Source organism: Dermacentor albipictus, chromosome 9 (assembly GCF_038994185.2).
Source record: "Dermacentor albipictus isolate Rhodes 1998 colony chromosome 9, USDA_Dalb.pri_finalv2, whole genome shotgun sequence".
Lineage (NCBI taxonomy): Eukaryota > Metazoa > Arthropoda > Arachnida > Ixodida > Ixodidae > Dermacentor > Dermacentor albipictus.
The window spans coordinates 53,358,064-53,378,520 of NC_091829.1; the positions used below are offsets into that span (position 1 = coordinate 53,358,064).

Here is a 20,457-nt window from a genome sequence, read left to right on the forward strand (position 1 = left end):
AAGGGAGCGAGCTAGCTGCCGACAATTGTCTGCATGCCGGGCGGCTTCGGAAACAGGTGTACCCTCTGATAAGTCGGGACGGTAACGAAGAATAGCGTCAAGGGGAAGTGATGGTTCTCGGCCATATAGAAGAAAGAAGGGAGAAAAACCCGTCGTTGTCTGGGGTGCCGTATTGTAGGCGTACGTGACATAGGGAAGGATGGGGTCCCAGTTGGTGTGGCTAGAGGCGAGATACATCGAAAGCATGTCGCCAAGAGTTCGGTTAAAGCATTCTGTCAATCCGTTTGTTTGCGGGTGATATGCGGTGGTACAGAGATGAATAATTCGGCATTCAGCGACAAGTTCTTGAATGACATCGGCGAGAAAGACGCGGCCACGGTCGCTCAGGAGTTCGTGGGGAGCGCCGTGACGTAGAACGAAGCGTTGAAGGAGGAAGGAGGCGACGTCACGAGCCGTCGCGGCTGGCAGAGCGACCGTTGCTGCATACGTCGTGAGATAGTCTAGAGCTACAATGACCCAGCGATTGCAAGCAGCTCTGTATGGCAGAGGCCCGCACAGGTCTATCCCAACCTGGTCAAAGGGTCGCGAAGGGCACGGCAAAGGTTGCATTGGTCCAGAAGGGCGGCAAGATCAGGCTTCCGGCGTTGACATTCTGTGCAAGAGCTAGTGTACTTTTGCACAAATGTGTACATACCACGCCAATAAAATCTATGGCGTAGTCTGGTGTAGGTCTTGAAGAGACCAGCGTGTGCGCACTGAGGGTCGGCGTGGAAAGTGGCGCATACATTACTGCGGAACTGCCGAGGTATTACAAGCAGCCATTTGCGGCCGTCGGAACTGTAGTTACGGTGATAGACAATTCCGTGGCGGATGGCGAAGTGCGAAGCTTGTCGGCGTAACGCTCGGAATGGTGGGCGTGTAGGTGAATAAGAGATGTAATCTATCAAAGATGAAACCCAGGAGTCCTTGCGCTGCTCCAAAGCCATGTCGACAGCAGTGAATGGAAGTCGGTCGTCTAGGACGGACACACTGACACTGTAGGCGTGGACAGGCGAGCGCGAAAGAGCATCGGCATCGGCGTGCTTCTTGCCTGAGCGGTAGACAACCCGGATATCGTACTCTTGGAGCCTCAGTGCCCACCGGGCTAGGCGGCCGCAGGGATCCTTGAGAGACAACTAGCAAAGGGCGTGGTGATCGGTAACGACATCTAAGGACCAGCCGTACAGTTATGGGCGAAATTTTGTGATTGCCCAGATGATCGCGAGACATTCTTTTTCCGTTACAGAATAGTTCGCTTCAGCTTTCGTCAGAGTGCGGCTCGCGTATGCAACAACATATTCTTGGCAGCCTGGCTTTCGCTGGGCGAGCACAGCGCCAAGACCAACACCGCTAGCATCCGTATGGATTTCCGTGGGAGCAGTAGGATCGAAATGGCGCAGTATCGGTGGTATTGTGAACAGGCGACGCAGAGTTGCGAAGGCATCATCGCAAGTCGGGGACCACGCGGAAAGATTGGGGTCTCCCCGAATAAGTTCTGTCAGAAGTGCCAAATCAAAGCGAAATTTCGAATAAAGCGGCGAAAGTACGAGCAGAGGCCGATGAAACTGCGGAAGTCTTTTAGAGACGTTGGCTTCGGAAATTCTTTAACAGCACGGAACTTAGCGGCATCAGGGAGAACGCCGTCCTTCGACACGACATGTCCGAGAATTGTCAGCTTGCGTGCCCCAAAGTGACATTTTTTCAGATTTAGCTGGTGGCCAGCGTCACTGAGACAGCGTAAAACCTGCTCCAAGCGATTAAGGTGGGTAGGAAAATCTGGTGCGAACACTACTACATCATCCAAATAACACAAGCACGTGTTCCATTTGAGGCCTCGAAGAATCGTCGTGTCCATCATCCACCGAAAAGTTGCGGGCGCGCTGCAAAGTCCCAATGACATTACACGAAATTCGTATAAGCCATCTGATGTGATGAAAGCAGTTTTAGGCTTATTTTCTGCAGCCATAGGCACGTGCCAATAACCAGAGCGTAGATCGAGGGAGGAAATGAACTCTGCACCTTGTAAGCTGTCGAGGGCGTCGTCGATCCGCGGCAATGGATATACATCCTTTCGGGTTATATTGTTTAGGCGGCGGTAATCCATGCAAGAGCGGATCGAGCCATCCTTCTTTTTAACTAAAACAACTGGCGATGCCCATGGGCTGTCAGACGGTTCAATGACACCACGCTTTAGCATGTCACCTACTTGCTCATCAATGACGCGTCTTTCTGTCGACGAGACGCGGTAGGGTCGCTGCCGTAGCGGTGAGTGAGAACCAGTGTCAATATGGTGACATACAGTCGTCGTTCGGCCCAAAAGCAGGGCGAAACTTCTCGAGGAGACGGAGAACGTCATGGCTTTGTGTGGGGCTTAAGGCGTTGTCGATGACGTAGCTGAAAACGTCTTCAGGCGATGCGGCAGGTGCGGAACTACAGCAGAGGGTGTTGACCTCTGACGATCCAACAGGAAGTTCCGACGTGGTAATGGTGTCGTAAGGCTCCACAGTGCCAAGAGATTCACCACGGCTCCACAGTGCCGAGAGATTCACCGCGAAGCAACGCAATCGAGAATGGGAAGTGGTTGTGTATAGGAAGGTGAGTAGCACAAGCTTGAAGGCTAAGCAGCGCAGTTGGGAGTTGTGAGAGGTGGCGGCGAACGAAAGCAGTCGAAGGCGTGAAGAGTACGGTAGAGTCGGAGGCAACAGAACAGGATACAGGTGCCACAACGGATGCGTGCGGAGGTATATGGATGTCGTCAGTGAGGGACAACTTGGTGCAGGAAAGCCAAACGTCATCAGATATGGCATTGCCAAGCGAAGAGAAAGCGACTTCTGCACGGGAGCAGTCAATGACAGCTTGGTGACGGGAGAGTCCCAACCTAAAATAGTCCCAACCTAAAACCTAACCCAACCTAAAATAATATCGTGGGAACAGTGAGGTAGATCGGCGAACTCGACTGTGTAGAGTACTCCTTGAATTTGAAGTCTGGCGGTGCACGCAGCCACCAGCTGGACGCGCTGTGCTGTGGCTGTGTGGAGTAAAGGGCCGAAAAAAGGCGTCGTGACTTTTCGAATTGAGCGTTTTTCGGCAATTACAGATATGGCGGCACCTGTGTCAATGAGGGCAAGCACAGAGACACCTTCAATAGCGACATCAATATCGTTGGGCGGCGAAAGAAGAGGGCTTGAGCGTTGTGACGATGACGCAGTTCTTGCCTCGGGAACTGCGCCACTTAGTTTTCCGTGTGAGCGGTACAGGGACGTCAACGCATCGGGGAGAGCGAGCGACGACGAGGAGAAGGAGAACTGTGGTCGGAAACTGGGTGAAGGCTTGGGCGGGGAAGGGGTAAATCGCGGTCTGGAGCGTAAGACAAAGGATGGTCGTACGCGGCTGTGCGCGGGTCGTCAAGTGGATGAAGTGGACGGCGGCGGCACAGGCGTGCAACGTGTGCGGGAATACCGCATGAATAGCAGATGGGCCGATTGTCCGGTGTGCGCCAAGGATTAATTACTCGATGGGCTGGAGGTTGTGGCGGAGTGGGAGTAAAAACAGGTCTAGGCATCGGAGGCGGAGCCCGAAAGGTCGGCGGTCGTGGTCGTGCGACGGTGTAGGAGTAAGTCAATGGGGCGGTGAGTCGAGGCGCCCGTTCCAGAGGAAGGACATCGGACACTTGCTCTTCTATAACATGTCGTAGGGTCGGACTAAGAGACGAACTGGAATCCGGCGGGTTGGAGAGGAAGGAGAGCTGGCGAAATACTTCTTTCCGGACGAAAGCCTTGATCTGCGAGAGGAGGGTGGAATCTTGAATACGGGAGGTCAAGCCGGACAACGATACGTGATGGCGAACAGGACGGCGAGTGAGGATGCGTTGATGGCGGAGCTCGTCATAGCTTTGGCATAGTTCAATAACTTGTGCAACAGTAGAGGGGCTCTTTGAAATGAGCATCTGAAATGTGTCCTCATCGATACCCTTCATTATATGCTTGATCTTATTGCCCTCAGTCATGGATGCATCGACGCGTTTACAGAGATCGATGACATCTTAGATGTAGCTGGTAAAGGTCTCACCAAGCTGCTGAGACCGCGACTGCAGGCACTGTTTGGCACGAAGCTCGCTGAACTTTGTCTTGAACACCGTTCGGCTTGGTACTTCACTTTCGTGGTTCCGAAACCACAAGTGGACAATTCCGGTGAGGTTAAAACCAACGGTGGTCAGTTTCGTGATGTCATCCCATTTGTTGTTCAGACTGACGCGTTCGTATCATGAGAGCCAGTCATCAACGTCGTGGTCGTCAGTGCCGCAGAAGATGGGAGGGTCCCGCTGACGGAGTGTGCCGGGGCATACGGAGGACTAGGGAGCAGGTGGTGGTAAGGTCGTGGCGCTTCCGGAGGTCATGATGGCAGGGAGAGTCCGGCTGCGCAATTCCAGGATGACAAGAGACCCAGCAAACCTCCACCAATTATGGCAAAAAAAGTCCGGCACGGCTGTGGACGGCACGATGGACGCGGACTAGACGACGCAACAGAGTAGGCTTAGCAAGTCACACCAGGAACAGCGTCTAGCCCGAGCCCCACTTCAGTAGCATTTTCGATCCGGCTGCGGAGCTTTGCACGGCGCACTTCTTTTTCTTTCTGCTTCGACGTCAAACCTTGCTGCTGGTACAACCAGATGGATACATTTTGGAAGCTCCCACGCTGCATCGGTCATTGCTGGAGCTCACAAAACCACCACTGGCTGCATTCATGTTGTTTTTGTGACACAGGGTTCGAAGATCGGCACCCACATACACATAAGCATATTCTAGAGTGTCATCAGCCAGCCATCGCCGCAGTCCCACTGTTACGAGTAATCTCGGAATTCGTAGCAGGACAGCGCTTCAGCACAAAACGAACAGAAAATCGACGCCACAGCAGTGTGTTGCGCTCTCATGCACGACTTAATTTCAGCTGGAGAGTGACTGAGGAACGACCCTGACCGAAACCATGTGAACTTTTGTGTGTGGGCTATTCTTGAAGAGTAGGCCCGCCCCCATAAGCACACCAGCATAGTGGCCCTGAAAGCACCGCTGGAACGAGAATGGAAAAAAACATTCCCTGGGAATACCTCGGTGACCACGATTGAAGCGTACCCAGCACCTCCACCCATTATGGCAAAGAAGTCCGACATGGCTGTGGACAGCACGATGGGCGCGGACAAGAAGACGCAACAGCGTAGGCTTAGCCAGTCACACCAGGAACAGCGTCTAGCCCGAGCCCCACTTCAGTAGCATTGGCGATCCGGCTGCGGAGCTCTGCACGGCGCACCTCTTCTTCCTTACACTAGGCTTGATTCGGCGTTTTCTTCAACCGCGGTATTCCTTCCCTTGCATATTCCACTTCAATTTCGGTCACTATTTTCTGAAGAATACTCTCACTGTTTTCTGAAGAATACTTAATGGCTGGTCTTTCTTCTAGTACCGCGTTGCAAGCTCATCATATCTATCAGAGTATTAGCACAGAACTCTCAATGATTTCAATAGTTTTTTTTTCTTTACAGCGACGCTGTTAGCCTCTAATTGGTAGGAATTTTTCGTATCCGTCAACAAAAATGAAAGTCCATATCTCCTTTGGAATTAGGCATACAACACACAGCTCAGTATTCATTTCAATAAAACAGCACAAAACAAGCGTGAAATCTGCATAATCGCGCCTGTGAACAATGCGAGGCATGTTCCTTCTCCCGGCATGTGTTTCCCGATCAAAAATTACGGTTGCTTAAACTTCTCCGCTGAAAGGGGCGCGTTTTATCCGAAAGGCGAAGCGCAGATTGCGATAACAAATTAGTGGACATCTGTACGAACTAAGCATAGTAGCTTTTTCGGCCGTAGAAACTTGTAAACATAGGCGTACTAACTAAACTAACAAGCATGGTGTTACGCGCGCAAAGCAAACACGAAAACGAATCCCTCGAGGACCGCGCAATGTCGCTGACAAAACGCTGGAGTGAGGAAGCGCGGCTGCAGCAGCGAGCGAATCGGCCTTCGTGCTGTTTCTCGCGTCAACGCGAACTAAGCAGTGAAAACACAGCTCGCGGCTGTACTCTGTCCCCTTCGCAGTTCCCCTTTAAGATAGGGTACCCCAGGCGGATGCGTGCCGCCGCCCGGTCCCCCCCTCAATAAAACGCCCCCTCCACTCCCCCTCAACCTTCGCGCGCGAAGGAACACGGCAGGCTTCTTCCCCGCTTTCCTAGATTGCGTGCCGTCTTCCGTCGCGCGCAAGGCTCCAGGGGGAGGGGAGGGAGGGGCGTTCTACTCCGGGTGGCCCGGGACACCTGGAGTAGAACGCCCTCTCCCTCCCCTCCCCCTAGCGCCTACCACGCGACGGAAGTCTCCACGCTTCTTCCCCGCTTTCCTAGACTGCGTGCGCGAAATCGAGCTGCCATTGCCGGCTCACCCTCGCAAGCTTTCACTCGCACATACTGCATATGGCGCGCCGCGAAGATTTTATCGCACTTTGACTTTACATGGCACCTCACGTTGACGGCGACAGCAGAAATGCGCCTTGGGTGTCCATTAAATGGCTATCGCAATAAAAAACAGCGGATCTTCTGTACCTACTATAGAGACCAGTACCTTCTTTTTTAATCCATTCGCCTGCTTTTGTGGTCAACGTCAGACAATTGAGTGGACAGTGGGGCTAGTTTCAGTACTGGCAATAAAGCGTCGCCACGACACTGGTAGCCAATGAAAAATTCAATACCTTTTGCATATGTGGTTCAATCATTTCAACCTACATTACAATAAAGTGAAGCGATGCAACTATGTCTCGAAATAAAATGTGTTTCTGGCTCTATTCATTTTCGGCGACACGACTACGTCAATGACTTCCTAACCGACAAAACGGCAATGGTAGGGCCGGGGGAGTTGAGAAGCGACACCTTCTCCACACCGTGTAAAGGCACAGCCCAAGGCTCCGTGATATCGTCCGTGCTATTTAATGTGGCGATGATCGGCCTGGCAAAACGACTCGGCGAGATCCAGGGCATCCAACACGCCATGCACGCGGACGACGTCACGCTTTGGGTCATCCAAGGTTTACAGGGAGAAAAACAAGAGAAGCTACAAGAGGCTGCGCGCTGTGTCGAAAAGTACACCAGAGAGAGGGGACTGGTATGCCCCACAGAAAAATCCGAACTACTGAGGTAGGTAGACACCCCACCCAAGCAACACTGGAAGTAACGCTTGACGGTCAAAACATCCCGAAAAAGAACATGATCAGAATCCTGGGCATGTGGCTACAGGGCAGCAGAAAATGCAGCCACACCATCAGCCTGCTGAGCAAAGCGACGGAGCAGGTGGGCCGGAGGATCAACGGGGTCTCCCAAAAAAGATACGGCGTGAAAGAGGAAGACAGACTCAAACTCGTTGGCAGCCTGGTGGTCAGCCGAGTCATCTACTCGCTACCGTACCACGTGATGACCAAAGGAGAGAGGGAACAGGCGGACACGATACTCAGGGAAGCCTACGAGACGACTCTCTATCTGCCAAAAAACACGTCAATCGAAAAACTGCGCCAACTGGGCATCAGCAACACTTTCAGCGAACTGGCGGAAGTCCTGCTCGAAACGCAAAAAGCGAGACTCAAAAGCACCCCTGCAGCGAGAGCGCACCTGACTAGGCTGGGACGGGACACGAGCAGACGCGTGGGTAGATACGCAGACGTGCCCGACTGCCTAAGAAAAACAATAAGCGTTAGGGCAGTACCTAAGAACATGGACCCGAATCTCCACGAGACCAGAAGGCAGGCGCGAGCTGAATACGTGAAAAAGACACTAGCGCGACTAGAAAACATGGTATACACGGATGCTGCCACGTACCCGCGAGAAGGGAAGCGCACGGCCACGGCGGTGGTGGTGGACGGCGACGGGAATCTGATCACATGTGTGACGGCAAAGGCAGCCGGCACAGCCGAGGCCGAAGAAATTGCCGTGGCGCTGGCGGCAGTAGAAGGATATAGGACAGGCAGGCCTCTAAACATCTTAACAGACTCGAAGGAAGCATTCAGAAATTACACAAGGGGCAGGATTAGCAAAGCCGCCCTCAGAATTCTTGGCGGAGCCAACTTTGCCGAGAGCAGCGTTACGCACAAGTTAATCTGGATTCCGGCCCACGCAGTCATTGACGGTAACGAAAGGGCAGAGGGCCTAGCTCGAGAGACCACGTTCCGAGCAGAGCAGTCGCACGCCCCGGAGTATCACTCCCACGCTTGTGAAGGAGGATACACAGAAATCCTAAACTTACACAGAGGGACGAAAGCCAAATATCCCCCACCGCACAAAGCTCTAACGAAGGAGGAAGCAACGAGTTGGCGCAAATTGCAGACGAACTACTTCCCAAATTTATACATCCTAAACGAAATGTCCCCAACACAATACAGTGACACCTGCCCATGGTGCGGGGCCACACCCACACTCTATGATGTCACATGGGAATGTAAACACAATCAATCATTCCCCAAACACGGTAACCCGTGTGCGGAGCAATGGGAGAGTCGGCTAACCAGCTGCGAGCTCGCGGCCGAAAGGACCTTAGTGCAGCACGTTAGGGAGGTAGCTAGGCTCAGTGGAGCCCTGGAATAGGGGCCCACCCTTGCCGGAAGACGCTCGAAGTCGCAGGCGCCAAAGAAGACGATGGAGACCTCGACGCTAAATCCTTGAATGAATCAACTAAAGTTTCTCTCTCTCTCTCTCTCTCTCTGCATCCTATATGTTTGTTTGGTCGCTTTATTTGGTGCGCCAAAGGGCGGCGCTTTCGCTATTATCGCTTGGGCATCGACTTCCATTTTCTCCGTTTTTTATGCATAAGAACGTTTTTTGGCATGCTTTGAAGTTTAAAACATTCTATGCCTGCGAATGTCCCGAAAGTGTCGCAAGAACTGAGGAAAGCATACAAAGCATGCTGCGCGGCTGTGTGGTGTGGCAACTCGGGGTTCAACGCCAGGGAGAAATTTTTCCGTTTCCCAGCGGACGAGAGGTAAGCAAGCTTTTGATGCGGTCGTTATGAAGAACCAAGTGCTGTTCTTATCACAGGAGCTATAGGACGCACCGAAAGATCTTCCGCACTTGTTTTCAATTGAATATCTTTTTTTGTTTAGGCGCGGCGCATTTTTCTGCCATGTTGTAAGAAACTAAAGCTTCTTGGCCGATTGATGCTGGCTGATGTTCAGACGGAAATTGTGCTTCAGTATATGTTAGCGGCTGCTCTACACTTTTTCCACGAGTAGAAGACTTGCAATTTATTTGAATGTTTTGAATTAATAGAATTTGCAAGGTATACAAATAGTTGCTGCACAAAATGGTTAGGCAGGAGAGCATTCCGGTTGTCAGGTTTTGTTATTACATTACCCCCTTAAGATGTTCCTGAACACAGCCGAAGTAGAAAAAAAATACGTAGTCACCCTTTCCGTTTTGAATTACAAGAAGTTCTGGTTACTTGTGTGACGACTTACTCTGGCTTCACTTTTCAACCTTTGCCTACTAGGGCAGAATTTTTTGTCGCTTCTGCGTACTCTAAACCTAGGCTTCGCTTTTAAGTGTGCTTTATTCATGACCCCGCGGTATTTTGTGCATCTTTAGATGTGGCATAGGGCGAGATTATGCTAAATGGGGAGTCCTGACGGGGCTGACGAGCGCAGATGTATAACTGCTTCGGCCTCTGCTCGGACCAGTTCAGAGGAAGGGACTACGCCGACCCTGTCTGTCTGTTTGGCTGCGCCGACTGTTCGAGTGGAAGGGCCGTCCTTGATCGATGTGGGTAAGGAAAGCAAGCTATTAGTGGTTGCGAATTGGTGTCTTTGTGCTTCATTATTTTCGTACAAAAACCACTTGACAGGGGAAGGCGCAAGTGTCATGAGCACGGCGAGCGCTGCCTTTTCCTAGCCTTTTCCTACGGCGCCAGGTAGTGGCGTATTTACAATTGCTGTTGGGTGCAGCGGGGCGTGGCGCTTGCGGAGACGCCGGACGATTGCGCATGCGCGAGTAAGAGCGGGTGTAAGAGAGGAAATCTGGGGGCTTTTGCTTGAATATATGACTCTGCCTAGGCACTGCGGAGGAGTTTCTTAGCGCGTGTTGTAGACGCTTGTCCCTAGTCATGCGAGCAGAACTCGCGGGGCGCGGTAGTGCTGAACTGAGCGTCGCAAGTTGGCGGCTGTACGTAATTATATTTTTTCAAGCGTGTTTTTAGCAAACTGAGACAATGAGTCATTATTTCGAATTATTCGCGACACCTACAGGACACCACAGCGGCAACGGGGACATCAAAGCTAGAACCCGGATGCCTGCGTGTGCCAGGGGTGTATAAAATTGACTGTCCGCTATCATGGACAGCCAATTTTTTATGCGAACATCCCCTAGCACGTTTGGGCCGCCGCCGCCCTAATCCACGGGCCGCCCTTCTTCCAGCTTTGATCCCCTGGCTATCCCTTGGGTGCCCTAGAGATCCTGCACCGCCAGCTTTAGTATACTCTCAGGTGCTCCCTGAGGCCTCCCTTTGCCGGTTAAATGTGCCCTCCTGGAGCAGTGCTTGTAAAAAATGCTATCTATCGCCGCGACGAAAGAAGCGACCGACGACTTATACAACACCAGTTAGAACTTTGACCCTTCAGACACAGCGATCACCAAATGGGGCATCTGTTCCCACTGCCTCGCAGTGCTGGCAGCCAGCGGCGGAGCGTAAACAGACTCGACCGCACTCCGCAATGCCAGCATGTCTAGGGGACAAACGCATACAACACGCGCCAAGAAACCTCCTCCGTAGTGCCTAGGCAGAGTCCCATATTCAAGGAGCAAAGGACCCCAGATTTCCTCTCTTGCACCCGCTCTTACTCGCAGCTGTGCAGAAACAGTCGAGCGCCATGAGAAACGCCACGCCCCGCTGTACCTCACAGCAATTGTAAAAATGCGCCCGGGCCGCGCTGTCTTCAAAGCCATATGCGATGACGGGAGAGTGCGACGCAAGCTCTGTTTTCGCGGCATAGTTCGCGTTGATGCGAGCGGCAGCACGAAGGTCAATTCGCTCGCTGTTTTGCCGCGAGTCGTCATTCCAGAGTTCTGAGCGCGAGTTTCGGCAATCATCGAGTGAGATGTGTTCATGTTTGCTTTAACGCTCCTGACACCATGCTTGTTAATTTAGTTAGTATGCATATGTTTACAAGTATCTACGGCCGATAAATCTATCATCTATCATCCTTACGTATATCTGTCTACTAATTTGCCAGCGCAATCGAGGCTTCGCCTTTCGGTCAAAACTGCCACTTCTTTTTTAGTGTGGATATAGGCTTTTTCGACGCTAAAGTGTCAACTTCAGAGTTTACTGGCAATGCGAATTTCCTTTTGTACATAAATAATTCATCTTTCCAAGGTTACAAAGGTGTGAGGTTACACTTGTAGCCATTGCAACATCGCATCACTTTTGTCACTTAGAGTAACAAGGCATCACTCAGGGCCCCTGAAAGTCCCATGTGAGGAAAAACTATAACAACGTACTTTAGCAACGCAGGACATAAGTAGGAGTGTTCCAATCACGAAATGTTTGAGTGAAGTTGAATATGAATAGTTCAGAAATACAACGTAAATATTTCGGAAATGCTATTTTCCAATATCGAATCTAATATTTAATGTTTCCTAATTCTAAAAAAAAATGAAACGTCTATGTTGAGTAAACTATGTTTAGTAAAAGAAGGCTTACTTAGGGTAACTTGTAACGCTTGATTATACGAACAATTGGATGTGAAGTCAACTGAGCAGATTATACATGATAAACGACTTCCTTCAGTTATCTGGTGAAAAGTGCGAAAGACAGTAATGCAAAAGAACGGAGCATGTCACCATATGTATACAGAGTAAAATGTGCGAGTTTATTAGCTGGATGTTATACTACACCACTGCAGATAGTTTTAACCTACCGTGACTCAGTGTCCAGCTTCGAGGAGATCGACTTTCATCTTTTTTTCAATATCAAACCCGGAAAGATAAGACAGGAGATTTGGGCGCAACCTATAAGGCAGGATGCAGTATATATCATGCACCAAGGTTTAAAAAGGTGCAAATGCCACATAGCTGGAGAGAAGCAAGCTAATGTTGCTGATCATCGCTTGTAGGTACTCCGACTGTGGTATGCATTTCCCCTAATTACATAATTAGTCCTGATTATTTATTCAACTTCTCAGATATTGAGACGAAAAGAATCAATGAGACAACTTTAGAGCAACACGAAAAACTCCCGGTACAGCTTTCTGTTGCTCAATACATGCTACGTAAAGGTGTTTTTTCGAGTGTGAAAGGAGCCCGCGAATACACGCAAAGTGGCCGCGTATCTGGTTGCTCGAGGCACTTTCGTGTATTTAGTCTCTCGGTCCATCCGTCCGCCCATCTGTCTGCGTGTCTAGATCGCCAGCCAGATCTTTGGCCACCCGCTTCGACAGCTGTAATTTTATAGATTGCATTGCCATTCTCTATATTACTGACGTTACTGTAATAAACGAGAAGGAGGTTAACCGAGGGGCCCGTTTTTATTAGTCATATCATAAGAAGCCAACAACCACTGACACCAAGGACAACATAGGGGAAATTACTTGTGCGTAATAAATGAAATAGAGAAACGATAAATTACCAGAAATGAAAGTGGATCAAAAAAATTACCGCAGGCGGGGAACGAGGGTCTCGAATCCGTCAACATTGATGCCTTCAGGTAGCATGTGTGTGTTTATTGACCGGTAGCCTTCGCCCTAAAACATCACTTTTTGGTAACGCCTCCGGCAGAAAGAATGGTCCACATCCGTCACCAAGGTCTGTGAGTGGTGGCGCTGGCTAACACTCCTAGTGTTCTACTAGGAAGCATAAGTATGCTAGAAAGTGGATAGAAAAACGGCGCCGTGGTAGCTCAATTGGTAGCGCATCGCACGCAAAATGCGAAGGTTGTGGGATCGTTCGCCACCTGCGGCAAGCTGTTTTTTATTCCACTTTTATTTCCATTATTTAATCGTTTTTCTATTTTATTTACTACGCACAAGTAATTTCCCCTATGTTGTCCTTGGTGTCAGTGTTGGCTTCTTATGATATGACGTGACTGTAAGGGGTCTGTACGAGCTTGTCTTATCTTTATCACACCTGTCTTTATAGATCAATTAACCTTGGTTTCACACATGCAAATGAGTGAGTGATTGAAAACTTTATTGATCTATACTGTGTTCTTCTGTGGCTGGGCGGATTCTTCAGGGGCGAAACGTAATTTGCTTTATTTTAATCACTTGTTCTATGCACAAGTCAGCTGTGACTTGCTCTTTGGACCCAGATATTTGATTAGGTGTATTGCGGCTCCACCTGGCACTGCTGCCATGTCATTAGATACATTTCCTCAGTTTTGAAACTGAGTACATTGCACATCAATTTTTTAGGTCTCAGCTTTCCTTGTTGCTGCAACTCTTTGAGGGTAGATTAACGCTTTGCTTCTTGCCGATGTTATCAGTTACGACATCTCTCATCTACCGCAGCATATCGTCTCCTTAAAAGATGCTACTGCCTTCATCTCTTATAAAGGTGTGGGAGTCTTTAATTGATGCTTCGGGTGCCCTAATATGGCTGCAGTCTTTTTGTTGCGTTTTTATTGCTCTTACGGATGTTATGCTCCGAGCATTCACGCACGCATTTATTATTTTGTGACCACTAGCTCAGCCTTTTTTTCATCCCGGTACTTGTTCCGTGCTGCGAATCGACGTGCGACCAGGCCAACTACATTCTGCCTAATATGTTTCCCGCCACACGCAGAAGCGCCGTAGTGGCCCATTTACATTGACCGTAAAATTTAATGCTTTAGCTAGTGCCGAAATCTACCTATTAAGGGCCAAGCACTTCCCTTTCAGTTTAACTTCCCTGCTTCAACCTCTGACATTCATGATTCTGATAACGTACGGTTTCGTTGCTTTAGGCGTGAAAGCGACTACAGAGCACTTCTTGCAGGACAGCTCCAGACCTCGTGCTCGAACATAACCTGTTGTTAGTGTGGCCGCTTTTTGAAGACTGGCGCGCACCTGTGGACGCATCGCTCCTGATGACCAAATGCATATATCGTCTGCATAGATCGACGTATGGACGGATTCCGGAAGGGTATGAACCAGGTCGATGTGCACCAGGTTAAATAGAGTGGGGCTCAAGACTCCGCCTTGTGGTACGCCTCGTTAGGTGTTGCGTTGTGATGACGCACCATCCTCTGTTTGCACAAAGAATGACCTGTCCTTCAAGAAGTTGGATATCCACCGAAAAACAAGGCCGCCTAGGCCGACACCGTCCAAGGCGTCCAGGATGGCTTGATGGGTTACGTTATCATATGCGCCTTTAACATCCAAGAACATCGCCGCTACAGTCTCCTGAGTCTTTTTTCGTGCTGAACAGACGAGACAAGATCTATGACGTTGTCTATAGAAGAGCGTTCGCGTCGAAAGCCTACCATAGCGTCAGGGTATAACTTGTAGTGTTCTAGATACCACTCTGGACACGTCAGCACCATCCTCCCTATCACCTTTCCTAGACAACCGGCCAGAGCAATGGGACGATAAGACCCCACGTCAAGGGGTGGTTTGCCTTTCTTGAGCAAAGGCACAAGGCTGCTGGACTTCCATGCAGCAGGAACTTCTCCTTCCCGCTATGAATTATTGTACATGTCTAGAGGAGCATGCCGGGCTGTTTGAGCGAGGTTTCCAAGAGCTGCGTATGTCACCCCGTCAGGCCCAGGCGATGAGGAACGTCTGCACGCTGCCAACGCCGCCTGCAACTCCTCGATGGAAAACGGATTGTCTATACGAGAATCCCGCGAGATTGGAACATCACGGGGATCACGTGTAGCGAACGATGGTGGTAGACCAGCAACCTTGAAACAGAAGTGCTCCGCCACGTCGATCTCTCTGCGACGTTGGCAGAGAGCCAGGCACTTGTCGCGGTGGCGTTGTTGCGGTGGTGTTGGAAGACCATGCACTCTTCTACATATATGTGACAGGGGTTTATGCGGATCAAGAGAATCACAGAAGATTTTTCATCTTAGACACTGCAGAGAGTTGATCCGACACTGGATCTTTGTCTGTATGCGTCTCGCCTCCCTTAGGTCGTGGATAGACTTGGTGCGCCTGTACCTTCTTTCCGCGCGACGGCGGATTGTTCGAAGCCGCTCCGATTCTGCTTCGAATTCAGAAAATTTAGGAATAGGCCCAAGAGGTCTTGTGGCTTCTTGAGCAGCGGCGTTAATTAGCTTCTCGATGCTGTCAGGCAGACAGTCCTGGATCTCTTGGCAATTTTTCTCCATGAGCAACGTGTATTTAGGCCAGTCGATGTGATGAAGAACTGTAGTAGAGTATCACTTGAGCATGCCGTTGATTTAAACATATGTTGGAACGTGGTCACTGTCATGTGTTTCGTTGTCCGTGAACCACTTCACACTGACACTGAGGCACCTTGAAACAAAAGTCAAGTCCAGGCAGCTGCTGTATGTCAATCCCCGCAGAAAAGTGGGACTGCCATCATTTAGGCAGCAGAGCTCATGCTCCGACGCGAAGGATAGTACACGTCTTCCTCGACAGTCCATCTTTAAGCTTCCCCATAGTGGAGGATGCGCATTGCACTCGCCGATAATAACCCATGGTTCAGGTGTCGCTGGTAAAATTGCACCTAGTCCTGCGTTGTCAAACCGACTCGAAGGCGAAATGTAGGCACCTGCGAGCGTGAGTGCGACGTTCTTGCATTTTATAGTCAAACACACGTACTGATTGTTGTCATCAGGAGCCGCTGGGTGTAAAACATATGTGAAACCGCATCTGATATAAACGATGACTTTGCTGCGGTCGCTACAGGTGGCAGACATGAAAGCTTCATATCCTGATAGGCGGATGGCGCTCTCAATGTTTGGGCCACAAATGACGATTATTGGAAATTTGTTCTTAAAAACAAACGGACGAATGTCAGAAATGCGTGATTTAATACCTCTGACATTACATTGGAAGATAGACGCTTCCTTGACCTCTTTAAGGAACGAATGTAGAGAAGCAGCCATGGTGCTTCTCAAGACCGGACAGTACCGGATTCAGGGCATGCAGTACATGAAGTGCGCCTCGAGCCACTGGAGTGTGTATGGCGGGTCAGTAGTGCTCGTAGCGTGTTCATAAGGGCCCTTATCACGGTGACAACTTGTTTGTCGTTGCCTTGGTTCCTGCCAGAAGGTGAAGCATGATTCGGCGAGCGTGCTACATCTTGTCGCCCCGCTGGTGGGTCTAGCCGTGGCAATGGTGGCCACTCCTCGCATGAGGCAGTTATATTGGAGACATTCTGCTGAGGAATCTCATTGCTGCTATTGCTAGTTGTATGCAGAAGTTTGTGGACTGTCAGTGGATTCCGTGCATCCTTAGCAATAGGAGTGGGTTTCCTAGAGTCCGGTGACGTGAACATCGACGTCGCACCTTAGCTGCAGCCCCCCTGTGCGAGGAACCATCCCTGACCATTTGCCTCAAGACTTTCGCCTTATATTTCACATGTGGGCAATTCTTCGAAACTGCATCGTGAGAGCCCCGACAATTGGCGCACTTTTGGTTTTCTGCACAACAGGCGTCGGAGCTGTGCGACCCAGAGCACCGTGAGCACACGGCAGCATTTGTGCAAACCGCACTAACGTGCCCTATCCTTTGACACTACCTGCACTGAACCGGCTTTGGCACAAAAGGCCGAACATTCAAGTGAAATGGGGCCACTACCCACAGAGTTCAACTTACCTGAAGATGAGTGCCTGTGATTTTCCTCTCCCTTGCCACCACCGCTGGACAGAAATAACAAAACACAAATCAAATACAGAAATGTGTATACACCCCTGAGTGAAGCAAATGCCTTTCTTTTACTGGAAGATTCTCCCGCTACGATGAAGGAACACACGTCAATAACGGCGATAATACTTTATTGAAATAGGAGTATTCGTTTATTTCAGAAAACACATTTTGCTAATTACGGAATTGCTGGAAACGAGTAAATGCAGAGAGTAAACTCGTCTTCTACGTGTACGGTACGTCCTGCGACAAAAAAGAAGGAAAATGATCATAAGTTACCGTGGAGAACATACGAAACTGTTTAGATTTGCGCAAAGTACTAGCTTCCACTGCCTCAGTAAAAAGTTGACTCGTTCTAACCATATCGCAAGGTAGCTTAACCGGCAGTTAGTATGGTTAGTGCATGGATTTCCATAAACTTCATCTCTTCGAATTCAGAATGCTTTGTGACTTTGCAAACACACGATTTAAAAATATATTGGGTTATATGCGGAACGATTGGCTATGCAATTGCGCGCGTACGCTGACATATAATGCCCTCGCGCAATCAAACAAATTATTGTAATAAAGCGTGGTTAGTCACCCAGCAATGACTTGACCCAGCAAGCGTTTGTACTTGTTCTACTGATTGAGCTAATCATGAATGCTATACCTGCTTCTTATTCTAGCGGTTTTGCATACGCCCCCGTTATCTTCCTCAAAACGTATCTATCGGGTATCGCTTCCTAAGCCTGTAATGGATCCGGTAGCACTACTCTCCTCCCTGCTTTCTTTTTTTCGCTTATGCTCTAAGCGTCTCTTCCATTTATCGGCAGTTCACCGATTGATATTTCCGGCCACTTCAATGCAAGTGTTTCTGAAAGATGTATGTTACCTGTGGCTCTCATTGGGTGAATACCTTCGCAATATTTCCGGATGGATGGATGGTTGGATGGATGGATGGATGGACGGACGGACGGACGGACGGACGGATGGACGGGACGGGATGCGACGGGACGGGATGGGACGGGACGGGATGCATGCGTGCATGCATGCATGCTATCGACGTTTCCTTTAGAATACGCCGGTCGATTGTGCCACCAAGCTGTTTTACCTATGTAAAAAAATTAATATTAATAAAAAACTTCCACACAAAATTCCCATCATCAATCTTTTTGAACTCCTATTGGGAACTTTGTTTTTGTACGCCTCTGTTGTTTATCGTTTCCCTATATATTGTCCAACAATCTTCCTATCGCCTCTTATTACTCCTTACTGCGGACATGTTTACTTTCGCTCTGCTATCGCTGAACCCAAGTGCTTCAAGGAGGCCAGGGGTGCCTAAATCGACCGCTCGGCAGATACCTTCTAATAAAACATACTGCATGGTTTGCATTTCGTTTTTTCCTCTTCAGTAGTTCGTCATGGAAAGTTTCTTTTCCATTGCCGCCGCCCATGAAATTATTTCAGCCTGTCTGACTTTCCGCTTGGTGTTCTTTATTGGTGTGTTGCTCACCCTACGCGCCGCATACTTGATGGTAAGCTTCCTAGGTCTTTTCCTCCACTGTGAATCAATGTTTTTCCTGTACAATTGCCTCAACACTCTCGCAGCCCATTTACTTTCTTCCATATTCCTCAGTCGTTACTTCCATATTCCTCAGTCCTTACTGTACCCCCGACTTCAAGCGAACAACACCATTTCCAAATGTAAGTCCTGAAACTTTTATTTATGTATTTTTTATTTATTTAGTACATACTGCAGACCTTTCGGTCCAAGCAGAGGGGCAACAGAACGTATACAAACAAAAGAGAACAAATTAAGAACAAACTAATACAGATTTATACAAATTTTAGTCACACTGTGTCTGTAAACTGTCGTTCCAGTCTGATACTGTTCTGGGAAAAAAAGAAAATTTAAACGTGTTAGTTCGAGCATAATAGGGTGTTAGTGAATCCGGATGATGCTGTCTTGTTTGCCGTGTTAGTGCAGGCGTTATATAAGTCGATGGTTTAATTTCAAGCCTCTTGTTGAGAAGAAGGGAAAGGAATTCAAGTCTTAGCAGCTTTCGGCGCGATTCAAGAGTAGGTATGGAGTTTTCTGTCATAATTTTGGAGGGAGAGTCCAGTCTTGCGAATTTATTAAATATAAACCTGACTGCCTTTCTTTGTATTTTTTCAAGACGCACGATATTTGATTTAGTATAAGGATCACATTCGGCCCCCGTTTCCATGATGTGTGATCGGGGTTTAGGCCTTGTCAGGAGGTATGCTTGGTCTACCTCCTTTAGCCTCACCTCGAGGGCATATTGTATTGTATATAATATGGCCAAATAAACATACTACTACTACTACTACTACTACTACTACTACATGCATACTCTAACTTTGGTCTAATAAATGTAAAATAACACAGTAATTTCACGTTAGGAGGGACATTTTTCAGTTTGTGTCTTAGAAAACAGAGTTTGCGGAAAGCAGAAGAACAAATATCATTAATGTGCATGTTCCATGACAATGTGGAAGTCAAAGTAACACCTAAGTATTTGTAATTGTGAGTTTCACGTAGAGCTGAAGAACCTAGGGTATAAGAAAAAGTTACTGGGCTTTTTTTACGAGTAACACAAAGAAATACGGATTTATCAGCGTTAATAAACATACCCCATTCATTACACCACTTTAATATGTTATTTAAATTCTTTTCGAGGACAGTCTGATCATTCTGACAAGTTATGTCACTGTACAAAATACAATCATCGGTAAACAGTCTAATTTGCACACCAGGAGTTATGGTTTTAACAATGTCATTTATATAAATTAAAAACAGTAAAGGCACCAAGACACTACCTTGGGGCACCCCTGATGTGACCGGGAGAGTGGCCGAGCTATGTTCACCTATTGTAACGTACTGAGTGCGTTTGCTCAGGTAAGCAATAATCCAGTTTATGAAAATGTCAGGTATGCCAATAATTCTAAGTTTGTATATTAATTTGTCGTGTGGAACCTTATCGAAGGCTTTTCTGAAATCTAAAAATATTACATCTATTTGGCCATTATTGTCTAGAGATAAAGCAAATGAATGAATCACTGATACCAATTGCGTTACAGTCGAACAACCCTTTCTGAAGCAACTCTGGGGAACTTTCCAAGTTCCCCAGAGCACCTCGTACCTTTTGTATCCCCATAGTGCCCTGCGTTTTATTATGGCGGCATTTCTCTTCCCTTTGACGCTTAATGTTTTTTTCCTGTATTTCCATATATCTATTGCCTTCGTTCATCCATATAGCAAGGTGTTTATATTCTTTTACCCGAGGTATTTTTTGGCGCTGAATTGACACTGTCTGTTCACTATTTTCATTCAATACTATCACGCCGTATTTATTACCGCCGAATTTCAGATCTAAAGTCTCACCTTCCTGTCCACAGCTATTAGCCAGAAGTTGCATATCACTTTGCTTTTTAGCTAGACGCACAATGTCGTTCGCATAAAACAAACCTGGAAGCTGTTGGTCGACAACTGAGATAATCAGGAGATAATAAATTATTATGAGATAATAAACACGATATTACTTCCTTCTGGCGTCCTTTCCATCCTTACCATGCACGTAC

General features: G+C 48.5%; 1 protein-coding gene and 1 long non-coding RNA gene across 3 annotated transcripts in view; one reads left to right on the forward strand and one right to left on the reverse strand.

Moving 5' to 3' along the window:
- LOC139049879 (uncharacterized) overlaps positions 1-20,457 on the forward strand; it is a 225,462-nt gene that overhangs the window by 63,209 nt on the left and 141,796 nt on the right. The window lies entirely within an intron of this gene.
- LOC139049874 (uncharacterized) overlaps positions 16,987-20,457 on the reverse strand; it is a 58,790-nt gene continuing 55,319 nt past the window's right edge. For both annotated transcript variants that reach the window (XM_070525731.1, XM_070525730.1), the window contains exon 8: positions 16,987-17,115. In XM_070525731.1, the coding sequence (XP_070381832.1) occupies positions 17,098-17,115 (18 nt within the window). In that variant the 3' untranslated portion in view covers positions 16,987-17,097. The remainder of the gene's footprint in view (positions 17,116-20,457) is intronic.